Source organism: Lissotriton helveticus, chromosome 6 (genome assembly GCF_964261635.1).
Source record: "Lissotriton helveticus chromosome 6, aLisHel1.1, whole genome shotgun sequence".
Lineage (NCBI taxonomy): Eukaryota > Metazoa > Chordata > Amphibia > Caudata > Salamandridae > Lissotriton > Lissotriton helveticus.
Window position 1 is genome coordinate 1,361,372,775 of NC_136067.1, and position 19,607 is coordinate 1,361,392,381.

Consider the following 19,607-nt stretch of genomic DNA (forward strand, 5'->3'; position numbering starts at 1 on the left):
GGGCATAAACTCAATCCCCATATTGTTTTGTTGTAAGGGTGATTATGGAGTTAGTAAGAGTAGAAAGAGATGTCCATGTATATTGTATGCAAGTTAGATGATACTGCAACAGACAAAGGTACCTGGGGAGACGGGTGCGAGCTTATGAATCTACAGCTGTATATGCCAAGAACAGATGCATACTGGGTAAGTAGCATTTTCCGTTCAAGGCATATGAGCTGTAGATCATATGCTTTAGCATAGACTATACAGCAGTTATCTCCCAAGCGGTGGCTGACCTGTGTCTGTGGCAGTCGTTTGAATTAGTGTTCTTAAAACGGCCTGACCCACACTAGCTTGTTGTTTTACTAACACATCTACACAACAGAGCTTTGTGAATGTGTTTGGCGAAGACCATGTTGCTGCTTTGCAGATGTCATCTAAGGGTTTGTTCCCTAAGAATGCCATAGAAGCGCGTAGTTTGCTTGTAGTGTGTGCCCTAGGGGGAACTGTTAATGTGCGTTTAGCTTTAATAGAACATGTCTGGATGCATTTAACGACCCAACGTGCAATACCTGCTTTTGATATGGCATTGCCTTTATGCGGTGGTGAAACAGCAACTAAGAATTGTTTTGTTTTTCGAAAACATTTAGTTCTTTCAATGTAATATAGATTTGCTCTTTTTACATCTAATGTGTGAAGAGCACGTTCTGCCACTGAGTCTGGTTTAGAAAAAAATATGGGTAGCTCAACAGACTGGCTGAGATGAAAGGCAGAAACGACTTTGGGTAGAAATTTGGGATCAGTCCTAAGAACCACTTTATTTTGATGGATTTGTGAAAATGGTTCTTGTATAGTTAGTGCCTGGAGCTCACCAACCCTTCTGAGAGATGTGATGGCTATGAGAAAGGCTACTTTCCAAGTGAGAAATTGTGGCTCACATTCGCGTAGAGGTTCAAATGGTGGGCCCATGAGTCTTGTAAGGACTATATTAAGATTCCACATTGGAGAAGGTGGAAGTCTAGGAGGGATGATTCTTTTAAGTCCTTCCACAAAGGCCTTGATAGCGGCCATGCGAAACAAAAACAAATGTTGTGTTTTGTAGGTAAGCGGGTATTGCAGCAAGATGTAATCGTATAGATGTATAGGCTAAATTAGAACGCTGTAAGTGTAAAAGGTAGGAAATGATGTTTTGGATTGAAATATCTAGAGGATATACTTGATTGTTTGTGCAGTAAATTACAAATCGCTTCCACATTGCAGTGCAGCATGCGCTAGTGGTATGGCGTCTGGTCCCTTAAATGACGTTCATACAGTCTGGCAGGAGATTAAGGTAGCCAAACTCTATGATTTCAGGTGCCAGATTGAAAGGTTGAGTTGACTAGGATTTGGATGTCTTATCTCTCCATGGTTCTGAGCGAGAAGCTTGGGGGAGAGGTGCAGTCTTTGGTGAGGAACTACTGATAGTTCCAATAATGTTGTGAATCAGGGTTATCAAGCCCATGTGGGAGCCACTAGTGTCATTGTGAGGGACTGTCGATTGAGCTTCCGAACCACTAATGGAACTAGCGGGAGAGGTGGAAAAGCGTAAGCGTAAGCAAATCTGCCTGACCAATTCATCCATAGCGCATTGCCTTTGGATGATGGGTGTGGGTACCTAGACATGAAGTTTGGGCATTTTGGGTTGAGGAGTGTTGCGAACAGATCGATCTCTGGTTAGCCAAACATTTGAAAAAATGGGATCAGACTTGAGGATGTAGTTCCCATTTGTGGATTTGTTGTTTTTAACGACTGAGCATATATGCGATTTGGTTGTTTACTCATGGGAGGTTTTCCGCAAGGAGATATATCTTTTGAGGTATGGCCCACCTCCATATGCTTTGAGCTAGGCGTGAAAGCTGTAGAGAGTGCATCCCTCCCTGTTTTTGTATGTAGTACATTGCTGTCATATTGTCTGCATGGACTAAGACAGCTTTGCCTAGTAGATGCAGCATTGAAACATGTGTAGTGCTCAAAGATATGTCCGACATTAGTCTGGTGAGGAATCAATAAATAGCTGTCAAGTTTTTAGACTGCTTCTGTGCGACATTTCTATGGTTCCAGTTGGAGAACTTGTTTTAGAAGATTGTGGAATTTTTCCAGAAGGAAACCTTTTTGATTTCAAACAGCGGGTCAATCTTAATCATTTTCACCCCGAGTGGGCTGGGTTTGCTCAGACGCGAGTCCCAGGCACTCCACGCCACTGGAGTCAAGCTATCCAGGCTGATGAAGGCTGATAGCCAGAAACCGGTCCTTGGATGCTTGATTCCGGTCTGGGAAAGACATGGCTTGGTAGTTCGGCCTGGACTGTTCCCATGAGGCACAGGGTCAGAGCTGATTTGCATATAGCCAGTGTCTAACCCAGGGTGGTGTGGAGTGCAAAAAAACGATGGATTTAGGTCCAGATCCTTGTACTGGGGTGAATGTATGACATTGTTCTACATTCTGTCCATCAACTGTGTTTTTTGCAATTTTCACCCCGAGTGGGCTGGGTATGCTCAGACGTGAGTCCCAGGCACTCCACGCCACTGGAGTCAAGCTATCGCCAGAAACCGGTCCTTGGATGCTTGATTCCGGTCTGGGAAAGACATGGCTTGGTAGTTCGGACTGGACTGTTCCCATGAGGCACAGGGTCAGAGCTGATTTGCATATAGCCAGTGTCTAACCCAGGGCGGTGTGGAGTGCAAAAAAAAACGATGGATTTAGGCCCAGATCCTTGTACTGGGGTGAATGTATGACATTGTTCTACATTCTGTCCATCAACTGTGTTTTTTGCAATTTTCACCCCGAGTGGGCTGGGTATGCTCAGACGTGAGTCCCAGGCACTCCACGCCACTGGAGTCAAGCTATCCAGGCTGATGAAGGCTGATAGCCAGAAACCGGTCCTTGGATGCTTGATTCCGGTCTGGGAAAGACATGGCTTGCTAGTTCGGACTGGACTGTTCCCATGAGGCACAGGGTCAGAGCTGATTTGCATATAGCCAGTGTGTAACCAGGGTGGTGAGGAGTGCAAAAAAACGATGGATTTAGGACCAGATCCTTGTACTGGGGTGAATGTATGACATTGTTCTACATTCTGTCCATCAACTGTGTTTTTTGCTGTTTTTATCAATCTTAATCATGCCACTATTTTAGGAAAATAGAGTTTTGGGCAAAGTTTAACTTTATTGGTTTGTGACATGTCCAGGACTAGCCATGTGCATTTTGGATTGCTAATATTAGTGCCAAGGAGGGAACTGGGAATCAGGTAGGTGGGTACTGGGAATCAGATGGATTGTACTTCATAGAGATGACATGAAAGAACATAGGTCGCTGTATGTATACTTTTATTTTATAACATCATTTACGTCATACTGTATTAGTCCCAGGATAATGTGCTGCATAGTTAAACACTTATGAGGTCAGAAAGGGAAGATTTATTGCCATGCCAATGCTGGTTACTATAATCAGCATGCGCTAGTGGTATGGCGTCTGGTCCCTTAAATGACGTTCATACAGTCTGGCAGGAGATTAAGGTAGCCAAACTCTATGATTTCAGGTGCCAGATTGAAAGGTTGAGTTGACTAGGATTTGGATGTCTTATCTCTCCATGGTTCTGAGCGAGAAGCTTGGGGGAGAGGTGCAGTCTTTGGTGAGGAACTTCTGATAGTTCCAATAATGTTGTGAATCAGGGTTATCAAGCCCATGTGGGAGCCACTAGTGTCATTGTGAGGGACTGTCGATTGAGCTTCCGAACCACTAATGGAACTAGCGGGAGAGGTGGAAAAGCGTAAGCGTAAGCAAATCTGCCTGACCAATTCATCCATAGCGCATTGCCTTTGGATGATGGGTGTGGGTACCTAGACATGAAGTTTGGGCATTTTGGGTTGAGGAGTGTTGCGAACAGATCGATCTCTGGTTAGCCAAACATTTGAAAAAATGGGATCAGACTTGAGGATGTAGTTCCCATTTGTGGATTTGTTGTTTTTAACGACTGAGCATATATGCGATTTGGTTGTTTACTCATGGGAGGTTTTCCGCAAGGAGATATATCTTTTGAGGTATGGCCCACCTCCATATGCTTTGAGCTAGGCGTGAAAGCTGTAGAGAGTGCATCCCTCCCTGTTTTTGTATGTAGTACATTGCTGTCATATTGTCTGCATGGACTAAGACAGCTTTGCCTAGTAGATGCAGCATTGAAACATGTGTAGTGCTCAAAGATATGTCCGACATTAGTCTGGTGAGGAATCAATAAATAGCTGTCAAGTTTTTAGACTGCTTCTGTGCGACATTTCTATGGTTCCAGTTGGAGAACTTGTTTTACAAGATTGTGGAATTTTTCCAGAAGGAAACCTTTTTGATTTCAAACAGCGGGTCAATCTTAATCATTTTCACCCCGAGTGGGCTGGGTATGCTCAGACGTGAGTCCCAGGCACTCCACGCCACTGGAGTCAAGCTATCCAGGCTGATGAAGGCTGATAGCCAGAAACCGGTCCTTGGATGCTTGATTCCGGTCTGGGAAAGACATGGCTTGGTAGTTCGGCCTGGACTGTTCCCATGAGGCACAGGGTCAGAGCTGATTTGCATATAGCCAGTGTCTAACCCAGGGTGGTGTGGAGTGCAAAAAAACGATGGATTTAGGTCCAGATCCTTGTACTGGGGTGAATGTATGACATTGTTCTACATTCTGTCCATCAACTGTGTTTTTTGCAATTTTCACCCCGAGTGGGCTGGGTATGCTCAGACGTGGGTCCCAGGCACTCCACGCCACTGGAGTCAAGCTATCGCCAGAAACCGGTCCTTGGATGCTTGATTCCGGTCTGGGAAAGACATGGCTTGGTAGTTCGGACTGGACTGTTCCCATGAGGCACAGGGTCAGAGCTGATTTGCATATAGCCAGTGTCTAACCCAGGGCGGTGTGGAGTGCAAAAAAAAACGATGGATTTAGGCCCAGATCCTTGTACTGGGGTGAATGTATGACATTGTTCTACATTCTGTCCATCAACTGTGTTTTTTGCAATTTTCACCCCGAGTGGGCTGGGTATGCTCAGACGTGAGTCCCAGGCACTCCACGCCACTGGAGTCAAGCTATCCAGGCTGATGAAGGCTGATAGCCAGAAACCGGTCCTTGGATGCTTGATTCCGGTCTGGGAAAGACATGGCTTGCTAGTTCGGACTGGACTGTTCCCATGAGGCACAGGGTCAGAGCTGATTTGCATATAGCCAGTGTGTAACCAGGGTGGTGAGGAGTGCAAAAAAACGATGGATTTAGGACCAGATCCTTGTACTGGGGTGAATGTATGACGTTGTTCTACATTCTGTCCATCAACTGTGTTTTTTGCTGTTTTAATCAATCTTAATCATGCCACTATTTTAGGAAAATAGGGTTTTGGGCAAAGTTTAACTTTATTGGTTTGTGACATGTCCAGGACTAGCCATGTGCATTTTGGATTGCTAATATTAGTGCCAAGGAGGGAACTGGGAATCAGGTAGGTGGGTACTGGGAATCAGATGGATTGTACTTCATAGAGATGACATGAAAGAACATAGGTTGCTGTATGTATACTTTTATTTTATAACATCATTTACGTCATACTGTATTAGTCCCAGGATAATGTGCTGCATAGTTAAACACTTATGAGGTCAGAAAGGGAAGATTTATTGCCATGCCAATGCTGGTTACTATAATGGCTTCCTTCATACAATTTAATACACATAGTTCCCGCCTCCTGAATAGTGACGCTATCAGCCACACTGTTCTTTCTAATTGCGGTGTTGGGGAGAAATTATGGGGGGAGACATTGTACTTACCTTCACCTGTGGATATCCACCCTTAACAGGTGATAATTTCCAAGGAGTAGGAACCAGCACATACCCTAAATTGAGATGTATACAGTCAATGAAATAGCGGGCTGAAGTATCACTAGATTTCGTTAAAGCTGCAGATTAATTAAGTGATCCAAACTATAAAGTTATAATCTGTCTACGATTTAAAATTAGGTTGAAAATATACATGAGTACTTACGGCATATTATTAATAAAAAGACATACCTAAAAGCTGTAAACGATCCTTGGCCATAATCAAATTTGCCGTCATTTTAGCTTGCAGGCGGCGAGATCGTTCACACTGTTCACCTTTAAAGTAAGAAAAAAACAACATGGAATGGATCAAAGTCAGATCTCCCATGTAATAATTCTAAGCAGTTGCTTGTAACAAAGTGAACTTTATGCTAAAAAAACTTGTTCTCAATGTTTCAGGGATTCTGTGTGGAAAAAGAACTATGCCTGCGACCACAGTACATCAGAATGTAGAGACTGAGTCACCATAGCACATCAGTACTTACAGGCCCAAATCCTACTAGCTCACAGTGCCTTACCTGCCCTCTTAACCTTCCCAGAGTACCAGGTAAATTAGCACCCCAGAACACAACTTTTTAGTCCCCAGTTTGAGGTGTTGGCAGCCAATAAGAAACAAGCTCGTGGTTGGGAGGGTTCAGCTAATCAGATCTCACAATTCTCAAATATATATATCTGTAAATCTTTAAATATCTCAAAAACTACTGAACTGATGTACACCATGTAATGAAAAGTGTGCTTTCTGGGCCAAAAGCTACCTTTTTGCCAAATTTGGTGTAATTTTGTTCAGCAGTTTAGGCTGTAGCCGTGTCTAAAGTTTCCTATGGAAATTAAAGTGGAGAAAATACATTTTGGGACCCCCCTTTTTTTCCTCGGCCCCCGCTTGACGAATCATCCCAAAACTTTCAAGACAGCAGCTGACCTGAGCGGGCCATTTATTTTTAAGTTCTGCAGGTGCATGGATAGTGGGCTAAGCATAATGTTTTGGATGGCCTGGGTTCTTGTCTAGTTAAGGAAGGTACAAACAAGTATGCATGGTCAGTCTGAAGATATCACTATACTATTTTTAGGTCTTCTGATAAGGAAGGAGTTCAGCCCTTCAGACGCTCCTGCAGGATGGAACATTCCAGAGAGACTACTGCATAGAGTAGATGGGACTTTCTATGATTAGAGTGCAAATCTGCAGAACTTTGCCACAAAATTGCATCATCTGAGGGCGAGTCTCTCTTGAACTATTTCCTGCAGCAATATCATCAGCTATGCAATCAGATATGGACTTTCTGACACATCCTGCTGACATAACTTATAAAGTTCTAATTTCTGTGCTTTCTATTCATGAATAATGGGCATTTGTAACTACCAAGGGTACAGCACTGATTTATTATCGATGTTGCTTAATTTAGTGGTTGGATAACATCTGTAGCTTCCTGATTTCTGAGGGTACAATCTCTCTATATTTTTGCAGAGAGTTAGGAGCCGCTTTTTAGATGTGTTGCTTTTTCTAACTGCAAAACAGTAACAATGAACAAACATTTGGCCATATAAGGCTGTAACCACTTCATTCCAAGAGACACTGGAACATACGTCTAACAAGCTTATCCTAGACAAAAGGAGATGTCCTCTGGTAAAACAGATATTGAAACTACTAAACAACTTCACTTTCCTGAAGTCCATAAAAGCCTGGTGCTTCAACTTTCCAAAGTGCTTTTCAATCAGCATACAAGGCAATCAAATATCAATCATCAAACTAACCAATGCTGGTGAAAAGGACATGCAAGTACAACCTTCCTAGGGAGGATTCATCAGTCGAGCAATTGTTTAATAAAGCAACACGAAACACGATCTAGCATAGGTACTAAAGGCAGTACCGATACCAGACGTGGCAAGTTAGCACGTTCAGACCGCATGTCAATACCCCAACTACTTTTTCATGCATGGTCACACTAGAACTATAAATCGCTCCAACCATTGAGATCCACAAGTAATCGTTTTAGAGAGCCAGAGCACCATTATGCGACAGTGGGTGCAGCTGTGTAGTACACAATGCCAGATATCGTACATCACAAAACATAACTGAGCAATGACCGTTTGTAAACCATATGCAATTAAGGCACAGCATAATCTTGTTTTAGTTCTAAAAATTGAAAGCATCTGCAGGGTAAAGTGGCAGTCTTGAATGAATTAGGATGCTTCCTAAAGCATTATACATTCCACGTTTTCAAGGTTCTTAATATTCCGACTGAAGGCACTACATAGGTGAATAAAAAAAACAGGAGACTGTTTGCTTGTGCTATTCACTTGCAACAATATATTGCTTCCAGATGCTTAAGTCACCTCATTTATTTACAAGTAACCCTTTAGGGACAGGTATACATTGCAAGAAGAGATACAAAACCATACTGAAGTTGGGTGGTACATTGGTTAATAAACAGCAGCTAAACAGTATTACATCTTTGGATACTGCTTTGTCACAGATATATAGTATAGTATATTAACTTGTGCAGCTATAGAGTCTCATGTGTCATCCGCTAACTTGAAACTGGGGAAGAAGGGAAGAGGAATGAGAAGGAAGAGTGAAGTGGGAGCAAATTGGGTCCTGGTCTAGAATGTGCAATTTCGGGCTGTCCTTGGTGTCCAACATGAATGTTCTACTGTGCAAGAAACTAAGTAGTTAGGGATGGTGTTGATGTATTATGCTGAGCTTCAGTGTTGTGCTGTGTGACATACAATAGTGGAGGAAATAAGGAGCCAAATTGTTCAGTGGGTGGGTGGGGGATGGGGGGGGAGAGAACACCATTGAGGCGGTGCGATGTTGGTTTTCTTTTAGAGAATCTACAAGTGTGCTCTATGAACCGGCTATCACATGCCAGCAGAAGCCCCTAGCCTCCTTCCTGTGTAATGCCCAACTCTCCGCAACGTATTAAACCATGTTTCCATGCCAAGAAGGAGGTGGAGTTTTGGCTTTCCAGTGCATGGAAATCTCTTAATTCACAAGAAAGGCCTGGCTAGTGATCATGGGATCACTATCTTTTTTGGATCGCTTGAGGATGCCTAATGCTTTAGTATTCCAGGCCTTTGGTACAGGTCTTCCAGTTATTGTAATAACTGGTATCAATGGTAGAGAACCAGAAAGGGCTCAAAGATGGGCAAGCCCAACATATATTCAGAATGTCCACTGAAGCTCTAGTACAGCGGGGCAAGTTGCATTAGCTTGCGGATTTTTTTTTTTAATGGCAGTGGCTCAGAGATAGGCCCTCTGTAAAATGAAGAATTGAATTCATTTGAATTCGGTATTTCGAGAAACTGAATGGGGGAAGGCAATGGCCTCAGACTATTCCTTTTCATAGAATTCTCCATCTGCTTCTGTTTCCTATTTGTCACCGAGGAGGGAGAGAGTTCACTACAAAGTAAGTACGGCCTTGAAGAACCAGCTGATATGTTTGAGTCTTTGACTCATCACATAAAAGGCTTGGACGAGAGTGTGCGGATCAGTGATAGACCAATATGTGCGAAGAAAATGCAGTATGTTACAGTATAGGAGAAAATGGTCTTTTGGAGAACATCAATTTGTCAAATGATAGCACATGACCTTCTTCAAACAGATATCCTAGAATTGTCAAGTTTGAAGCATGCCAGTGGGCGAGTACCTGCTGTCTGAAGAATTGGATGATCTCAGAGGTACTATCCTTATAGTCTTTAAGGTATATTGGGAGATCATCGGTGTATAAGGAGATTGATTGAATTCAATCCGCTGGGAATACCTAAGTCACGCCACTAGCTTCAACCGAATCACCAATGGTTATATGGCTGAAGCAAAGATCAGTGGCGACAGAGAACAACTTTGTCTTGTTCCTCCGCTAATCACAAAAGAATGTGGATATGTACTTGCACACTCAAAAAAAGGCAAAGGATTTCAACTAGAGCACCAAAATGAGATGGATACTTTGGCGCCCGAACCCAGAGCGCCCAAAAACTTCAAAGAGGTAATCCTACCTAAGGGAATCAAAACCCTTCAAGGTTCAGGCTAAGGGCATCAGAGCTTGACCAGGACGAGGCATCTGCCTCAGAGCCGGAATAGGTGCCTGAAATTTAGACAGCTGATCCTACTAGGTATGAACCCATTTTAGCCAGGGTGGTTAACTGAGAGAGTACAGGGAGGATACAGAAGGCCACGGCCTTCCACAGCATTTTATAATTTGAGTTCAGGATGGCTGAAGGACTAAAGAAAAAGGTTTCCTAAGGGAGGAGCCCCTGTTTAAGCAGCAGCAGAAGCAGAAACACCTCACAACTCCCAAGACTGTGGCAAGTATATGCTTTCTCAGACTGCCTTTTTTAATGTGGCTAATCTAGGGGCAAATACACCTGTGAATGTCTGGTAAAAATCCATTGGGAGGCCATCTGGTTCTGGCAGCTTTCCCACCGTGAGGTCGTGAATGGCTTACCCAATTGTTTGGGGTGAGATTAGGCTATCTATACCCTACTTATAAAGGGGAGCCACCTTTGCGAGGGCTAAGTCACGGAGAAAAGCACTGATGTGGAGTGAAGCGTCTGAAGGTTATTCACTGTATAATTGACTGCAGCAGTCCTAAATGACGAGGCGATTATGTCTGAATGGACCTCCCTGGATCTGACAGTTCTCCGAACAATGTGTGGAACTTTCGAAGGACTATTGGAGCATTGTAATGGGACTAGTTTCCATGGCATGCTTCCCCCTGGCTGCGTTACCGTAAGTGTCTTTCTCGGGCTTGACACATCTTGGGTCGTCAGATTTGTATTTTGTTAGTTGAAGGTATGTGCCAAGTCATGTCAGTGATTACAGGAAGGTAGTGCGATTTCAATCAATGACATTCACTTTATTTGGTTTTTCCATAAAACTATAAAAGTAATATAAAACAGTACATTATAAAGAAGAATTGATTGGCAGCTCTTACTTTAAAAATGACATTATACAGTACATGTTTGAAAACAATTTAATAAAATGGGAATGGATGTCAAGTCTTTAAAAGAAAAGAAAAAAGCACGGGAAGCCTAGCAATGCAAAATGGTACCCAGTCAAACATGCTGAAGCACGTAGCAGTCACCGAGAGCCATAATCGGTTAGTCGCCGCAGGCTCTAAGACTCACTGCTGATTTAAAAAGTTAAGGACATGGAAAACAGTGCTGCCAGATAACATTTGTAAAAATATAAGAGCTGGTTGCACGTGCCTAAAATCCAGTAGTTTCAAGATTGGAATAATAAACTTTTTCTGGGGATCTTCTAAAAGTTACAAAACATAACAAAATGAAGCATGTCCTGTGGAGACTTACCGTTGCAGCCACAGGACTCTACTACGCTCTGACCTCTACTACACCCATGTGGCTGGGCCAGCAGGAGGTGTGAGAGATCAAAACGAAACCTAGTTAGTTAAAAAAAAAGTAATTCGCACTAAAGGGCCCTAAAAGATATGGCTCAGTAGATTGTACAGTTTTCAAAATAACAAACCTACGAACACTAGGCTTCCTCAGCTCACACCCCTCCCTGTCAACGGTCCTCAGATTAAGAAAGGTCTCCTTTACCCAGCCAAGATTTTTCTTGTGCACAGATTCCGGGTTGGAGAAAAGTTCTGCTCTTCCCAATCTCCCAAAGCATTTCTTAACGTAGTTGAGCCACAGGATATAATGGGCGTAGTCTAGGCTCATACACTCCTTTAAAATTAATTTACTTACAATCAGTCCCTGGTGCAACCATAGCTTCAACCACAATATAAGAGGTTGAATGGCCAACAGGTTCGAGAGATGGGGAACCCAAGGTCTTCGGGACCATGAAGCTTGAAGTACCCTGGGGCACACATAAAAGGCATTTCAGAAAATTGTTTTCAACCACCTGTAATTCCTCCGTGGTAATATGGCCCCAAATGTCACTGCCATGGGAGTCTTTAGCAATGCATTGTGTCTGATATATCTGCAGGAGTGCCGCAATCTGTCTCCTACGTAGTTTTGAGGCAAAGTTCAAAATAGCAGTATTAGCATGCACTAAATCTCCCTTCTTACTCCGTGTTAAAGGCCCCCCCCCCCCATTTTATTTCGTCGTCTATCAGGACCCAAAGGGAAGAAAAAAAACTCTTTGCGGGGAACCAAGGCGTCACCAACCCTTAACTGGTACCGTTTTTTTGTGAGAGGTCCTACCTGCATCACATATAATTTGGAATAATTTATGGACCGGTCCAAAGCTTTCATGAAAGATGAAAACGAACTAAGCAGAGATTGTAACCCTCTAGCAGTCTGGGCCATAAGGACCGCGTCATCCGCATACAAACGGGCAGGCCACCGCCATCCCACCATGGACCATCTAAGGTTTCAATAGACCAAAAGGTATCTGGGGACTTTCAGGCAATTTGCCTATTAATAAATGCAGATGATTTTAAAAGATACAGACAAGGACACTTTGTTCTGCATCTGCCAAAAGTTCTAAAGTCCCGTACACAGAGAATTGGCAGATGTAAGTTGCTCAGTTACATTTTGGAATTCCCTTCTAGACTTGATTCACCATGAAGAATCTCTACTTGAGTTTAGATAGTCCCTTAAATGCTGGCTATTTTGCTAGACTTTTTCTTCTGTCAATGTGCTACCTTACTTCACATGTCCACCTTCTACAGCACCAAGAGACCTATTGTGTGTTTGTGCCCGCTATAAATTAAGTTAACATAACGTAATAAATGTATTCAAAAATTAATCTGCCTCCATGTAGGCTTTAGGGTAGGTTTGAGTAACATCAGTATAGAAGTGGAAGTGAAATGATGGGAACTGATATTGTCTATGAGATGTTTAGTACACTTTGGCAAAAATACCTATTGCCATTGGTCAGAATAGTTCAACCTTATCTATTCCCCTCAAACCTTGCAGACATCTTGTTCTAATGATAACGATAGTCTTCAGAATAGCCAGCCATAAATGGAGCCGCTGAATGTTCGCATTTGACAATCTTGGAGTCTAATTTAGTTCCATAGTGAAAGAAATGTGTGATTTAAAGTCCTTGATGAATATTCTTCAGCTTACTATTCAAGAGTTGAGACACATTTCATACAGGAGCTTCATTACTGTTGTAGGTTTTCCACCAACTTTCAACTCACAGACATCTACTGATGGTCTTACACTGCTTGTGGTGCAGGTCAATGAAGGCAAACAGTAGTACACAAGTTAATGCTTCTTTAGGTGTTATGATCCCTGTTACAAACATTCTTTAAATCAACACAAATCAAACTGGGAGATGAAGGCGTCAGTGCCACTAATAGAGTATATTGTGTTCCATGAGGTGCAAGTGGCTCAGTTCAATCAATCAATCAATCAGGAGTTTGTTAAAGCGCGACTACTCACCCGTAAGGGTCTCAAGGCGCTAGGGGTGGGGGGGTGCAGGTTCCATTCCATCAAGGAGGGGGTCTGTCGAAGAGCCAGGTTTTGAGGTTTCTTGCGAAGATGGGGAGCAATGTTGTCTGTCTGAGGTGGAGCGGAAGGGCGTTCCATGCTTTGGCCGCGAGGAAGGAGAAGGAGCGGCCTCCCGATCTGGTCTTTCTGGTGCGGGGGACCACGGCGTAGGAGAGCTGGGCTGATCGTAGGGTCCTTTGGGGTGCGTGGAATTTGAGCCGGCTGTTCAGGTATGCTGGTCCGGTGCCGTGGAGGGCCTTGTGTGCGTGGGTGAGCATCTTAAAGGTGATTCTCGCCTCGACGGGGAGCCAGTGGAGTGTGCGCAGGTGCTGGGAGATGTGGCAGTGTTTTGGCAGGTTGAGGACCAGTCTTGCGGCGGCGTTCTGTAGCTTGCGGATGAGGTTTTTGTTTATTCCGGCGTAGAGTGCGTTGCCGTAGTCAAGTCTGCTGGTGACCAGGGCGCGAGTGACTGTCTTTCGGTGTTCGAGGGGGATCCATTTGAAGGTCTTACGAAGGAGGCGGAGGGTGTGGAAGCAGGAAGATGAGATAGAGTTGATCTGGCGGTCCATTTTGAACTCGGAGTCCAGGATGATTCCCAGGTTGCGTGCGTGGTCTGTGGGGGTTGGCGGGTTTCCGAGGGAGGTGGGCCACCAGGTGTCGCTCCAGGCGTCGGGGTTTGGGCCCATGATGAGTACTTCTGTTTTGTTGGTGTTTAGTTGTTAGTTGTAGGCAGCTGTTTTTCATCCATTTGGCGACGGCTTCCATGCCTTCTCAAAAGTTGCGTCTGGCGGTGTTGGGCTCGTTGGATAGGGAGAGGATGAGCTGGGTGTCGTCTGCGTATGACACGATGTTGAGTCCGTAGGTTCTGACGATGGGGGCAAGTGGAGCCATGTAGACGTTGAAGAGCGTCGGGCTGAGGGAGGAGCCCTGGGGGACTCCGCAGGTGGTAGGTGTGGGTCTGAGAGGAAAGGGGGGAGTCTGACCCGTTGCGTCCTGCCGGAGAGGAAGGAGCAGATCCAGTCGAGGGTCTTGTCCTGGATTCCTGCGTATTAGGGTGCGGTGGGAGACTGTGTCGAACGCCGCTGATAGGTCTAGGAGGATGAGGGCTACTATTTCTCCTTTGTCCAGTAGGGTGCGGATGTCGTCTGTTGTGGCAAGGAGGGCGGTTTCCGTACTGTGGTTTTTTCTGAAGCCGGATTGGGAGGAGTCGAGGATGTTGTGTTCTTCAATGAATGTGGCGAGTTGGCTGTTGATGGCTTTCTCAATGACTTTCGCTGGGAAAGGGAGCAGGGAGATGGGTCTGTAGTTTTTGAGGTCGGTGGGGTCCGCTGAGGGTTTCTTTAGGAGGGGGTTGACCTCGGCGTGTTTCCAGTCGTCGGGGAATGAGGCGGTCGCCAGGGAGCGGTTGATGGTGTGGCGGAGCATGGGTGCGATGGTGTCGGCGGCTCTGTTGAGGATACTGGTGGATCATGGATTAGTCCTTCAGTGAGAAAAAGATTTCCTAGAAAAATCACCTCACTTTAGAAGTTTTCAAATAGAAACTTGAGATTCCTTGAAGAGTGTTAGAAATGGGGGTCTCTAGTTGGCAATGCTTTGGACAAGTAAGGACCCTTCCATCTAGTCAGGATAAGGGAGTTACACTCCTAAAATAACCCCTGCTCATCCCCTTTGTAGCTTGGCATGAGCAGTCAGGCTTATCTTAGAGGCAGTGTGTAAAGCATTCACACATAACCAACATAACAAAGTGACACCATACCAGTTTAGAAAAATATCAAATATTTTCATATACTTAAGACAAGACCCAAAACAATAAAAACCCACAATACAATACTTAGAAATCTCCAGTCATCAAAATAGACTTGAAATATAGTTTCCTGAAGTCAACAGATCCGTCTGGGACTACCTGGCATTGTGAACAATAAATCCAAACAGTTCTGGCGGACCACGGGCCAGCTACGGTGTCGGGAAGACCCACAAACCAGTCCCTTTAGAAATGTAGGGTGTCGCCAGCCTCTCAATGATCCCCAAAAGGTGGGAATTTGCAGGCGTTGGTTCCGGTGGTCGGTGCTGGAGTCGTCCGACCCTTGAAGTCACACCCATTGCAGATCGAACTCCTCGCGGCTGAAGACGGGAGCGCCGGCATCGGCAGGTGTCGGGGCTGCAGTGCAAACTGCAGCGGTGCAGTGCCCTCAGGTCACGGTGCAGGCAGCAGCTCGGTAACGGGCGTCCGGCGTCGGTGAGATGAGGGCTGCAATGCAAAGTGATACAGAGCTTGCTGAGGTGCAAGCAGGGAAGCGGTCGTTGCTGAAGTGCTGTCGTCGGCTAACAAACTGGAGTCTAGGACGCCGGCAGGTCAGGGCTGTGGGTTGAGGACTGTGTGTTGTGTAACTCAAGAGTGGTGCCCTCGAACAACAGTGCGAGCAGCACCATCAATGTCGGCTTGGAGCCGCAGCGTCTGGGATACCAGGGCGACAACGTGAAGCGAGGCAATGCGGAGTGCGGTGTCCACACGTCGTGGTGCAAGCAGCGGCTTGGTGGCAGTGTCAGGTGACGTCAGTGAGACCAGGTTTGCGGTGCGGCATTGTGGCGGTGCCAGCGGAACACAGAGTCGGCAGTGGCGTCGTAGACTGTGTCGGGTTGCTTTTCTTCTGTTGCAGCACAAACACACAGTCCCCAGTGAGGACGACAGAAGAACTTGAAGTCTTTGCTGTTCCTGAGACTTCTTTAACAGGGGGCAAGCTCAACCTCAAGCCCTTGGATAAACTCACAAAAAGGAAGTTGCAGAAAGTGCAGTCCAGTCCTTTCACTGCCCAAGGCAGAAGCAGCCACTGCAGACCAACATAGCAAAGCACCCAGCAAAGAGGTAGTCTCTCCTCACAGCTTCTCCAGCTCTTCTTCTTGGCAGTTTTCTTGGTTCCAAAAGAGTTCTAATGTTTATGGGTTTGGGCCCCAGTTTTTATAGCCCACAATATTTTGTTCTCATGAGGCAGAGTGTCTGTGGCCAGCCAGAACCAGTCTGGTCCTCCCTGGTCAGCTTCCTGGCAGGAGGTGGAGACAGCATTGTCAGATGCAGACCCGGCCCATTCAGGTGAAAGGAAATCTCCTCCCCTACTCTAAATGCAGCCCAGGTCTATTCAGCCCATCCCCCGACTCATCTAGACTCTCTAGAGCCACTGCACATCCCTAGCCCTTGTCAATCCAAAGCCAGACAGTCAATCCACAACTCCAGCAGGGGCACACTGGATGCCTAAACAAGAAAATACCTAATTTCTAAATGTGGTATTTTCAAACCCAGAATGTAAAATCACCCTCCTTAAAAGATGCATTTTAACATTTGGAGTCTAGGCATACTAAGGAATATGCTACTTACCAGTATGCATCTATTCTTGGCATGTAGGGCTGCTGACATTCATATCTTTGCATAGATCGCCGCCTAGTGTTGGGTCCGGATGATTGCACTTTGTTGTCCTGGAAGAGTCTTCGAAGTATCACGAGATAGGTGACTCCTCCCCTGGACTACAGTGCGCATGGGCATCTTCTCCATCCTCAGATTGTTTTTCGCCATTGTGGCAAAGATGACTATAGAAAAGTATGACATGTCCATGTAAAGGTATGTAGAAAAGTACTGCAGCTGTGACAGGCACCAGGGAGGATGGTGGGCAATATGAATGTCAGCAGCCCTACATGCCAAGAACAGATGCATACTGGTAAGTAGCATATTCCGTTTGAGGCATGTGGGCTGCTGAATTCATATCTTTGCATAGACTGTATAGCAGTATCTCCTCTAGCGGTGGTCACCTGTACCAGCTGCAGCAGTTTGGAAAAGGGTTTTAAGGACAGCCTGTCCCACCGCAGCTTGCTGCTTTGCTTGCACATCTACACAGTAGTGTTTAGTGAAAGTGTGTATGGTAGACCATGTAGCTGCCTTACATATCTCTTCTAGGGGAATGTTTCCTAGGAATGCCATGGATGCCCCTATTTTACGCGTTGAGTGTGCTTTAGGGGGGAACTGCGTTTAGCTTTTTGGTAGCATATCTGAATGCATTTAACTATCCATCTAGCTATTTCTGATTTTGAGATGAGATTCCCTTTATGTTGTGGTGCAAAAGCAACGAATAGTTGCTTTGTTTTCCTGAATGATTTGGTTCTGTCAACGTAATATAGCAGAGCCCTTTTTACATCTAGTGTGTGTAGGGCTCTCTCAGCCACTGACTGCGGGTTTTGGAAGAAAACTGGCAATTCTATGGACTGATTGATATGGAAAGTGGATATAACTTTTGGCGTACACTTAGGGTTAGTACGAAGCACTACTTTATTGTTATGTGTTTTCATGAAAGGTTCTTGAATGGTTAATGCCTGTAGCCCACTCACTCTCCTGAGGGAGGTAATGGCAATCAAAAATGCCACCTTCCAAGTTAGAAATTGTAATTCACATGAATGTAGTGGTTCAAACGGAGGTCCCATAAGTCTGGTAAGTACTATATTTAAGTTCCAGACTGGTGAAGGTGGGTGCTTTGAAGGGATTATCCTTTTAAGTCCTTCCATAAAAGCTTTGATTGGGGGTACTCTAAACAAAGACAAGTGCTGTCTATTTTGGAGGTAAGCTGCATTAGCAGCAAGATGTAGTCTTATAGAAGAGTATGCCAAATTGCATATTTGAAGATGCAATAGGTAACAGATAATGTTTTGGATGGAAGCATCTAATGGGTTGATTTGGTTATTTTTGCAATAAATTACAAATCTCTTCCATTTAGCTGCATAGTATGCTCTAGTAGTTGGACGTCTTGCCTCCTTGATAATGTTCATGCAATCAGGAGGCAAATTAAGGTACCCAAACTCTAAGACTTCAGGAGCCAGATCGCTAGGTTCATCTGATTGGGATCTGGGTGCCTGATTTCTCCATGGTTCTGAATTAAAAGATGTGGCGAGAGGCGCAGTCTATGGTGGGGAACTACTGAAAGTTCTAGAAAAGTTGTGTACCATGGTTGTCTTGCCCATGTGGGAGCAACCAGGATCATTGTGAGTGACTGCTGGCGTAGTTTGCGTGCCACCAGTGGAATCAGTGGGGCTGGTGGAAAAGCGTACGCAAATCTGCCTGACCAGTTCATCCATATCGCATTGCCCTGTGACAACGGATGTGGGAACCTGGCGGCAAAGTACTCGCATTGTGAGTTTTCGTTTCTGGCAAACAGGTCTATCTCTGGATGCCCCCATTGCTGAAAGAATGGTTTGAGAACCTGAGGGTGAATCTCCCATTCGTGTAGCTGTTGGCTGTGCCTGCTTAACAGATCTGCTACTTGATTGTGTTTCCCCGGCAGGTGTTCTGCTAGGAGAAAGATGTTCTTTGGAATTGCCCACCTCCATATGCTCTGTGCTAGGTGAGATAACTGTGGAGAGTGTGTCCCTCCCTGCTTCTGTATGTAATACATGGCAGTCATGTTGTCCGTCCGGATCAACACAGTCTTGTTGTACAAGTACTTCTGAAAAGCTTTCAGTGCTAGAAATACTGCAAGCAACTCTAAGTGGTTGATGTGCAGTGTTTTTTGTTTGATTGTCCAGAGCCCTTGAACTGTGAATTGAAGTAGGTGGGCTCCCCAACCTGTCAGTGATGAGTCTGCTGTTAGTACTACTTGTGGAACCGGCTCTTGAAACAGTCGCCCCTTGGAAAGGTTTTGTGGGTTCCACCACTGCAGAGAGTTGTAAGCGCGACTGTCCACCAACACTAGGTCTTTTAATTGTCCTTGAGCTTGGTTCCACTGCCTTGCCAGGCATTCTTGCAGTGGACGCATTTGAAGTCGGGTATGAGGGACAATGAATATACAGGAGGCCATCATGCCAATGAGCTGCATGAACACTCGAGCTGGTAAGGAGTGTTGTGGCTGAAACTTTTGAATGAGAGTCTGCATATTGGCTATCCTGGCTGGATTTGGATATGCTTTTGCTACTGAGGTATCTATTGTGGCTCCCAGATATTGCTGTATGTGGGAGGGCTGTAGATGTGATTTTGGGTAATTTATGGAAAACCCCAGACTGTGCAGCAGCTGGAGTGTTTGGGAGGTATGGCTTGCACACTGCACGTACGAGTTGGCCTTTATGAGCCAATCGTCGAGTTATGGAAACACGTGGATGTGTTGCCTTCTGAGGTGTGCTGCTACAACCGCTAGGCATTTTGTGAAAACTCTTAGGGCCGTAGTTACCTCGAAGGGAAGAACTTTGAATTGATAATTTTGCCCTTCTATTGTGAACCTGAGGTATTTTCTGCGAGCTGGATGCATAGGTATGTGAAAGTATGCGTCCTTGAGGTCTAATGTAGCAAGGAAGACGTTTTGCTGGAGTAACGAGAGTACTTGCTG

At 45.0% G+C, this 19,607-nt stretch overlaps 1 protein-coding gene across 4 annotated transcripts in view; it reads right to left on the reverse strand.

Moving 5' to 3' along the window:
• SPAST (spastin) overlaps positions 1-19,607 on the reverse strand; it is a 589,145-nt gene that overhangs the window by 438,853 nt on the left and 130,685 nt on the right. For all 4 annotated transcript variants that reach the window (XM_078649093.1, XM_078649092.1, XM_078649091.1 and 1 more), the window contains exon 3: positions 6,049-6,132. In XM_078649093.1, coding sequence (XP_078505219.1) covers positions 6,049-6,132 — 84 coding nt within the window. The remainder of the gene's footprint in view (positions 1-6,048; positions 6,133-19,607) is intronic.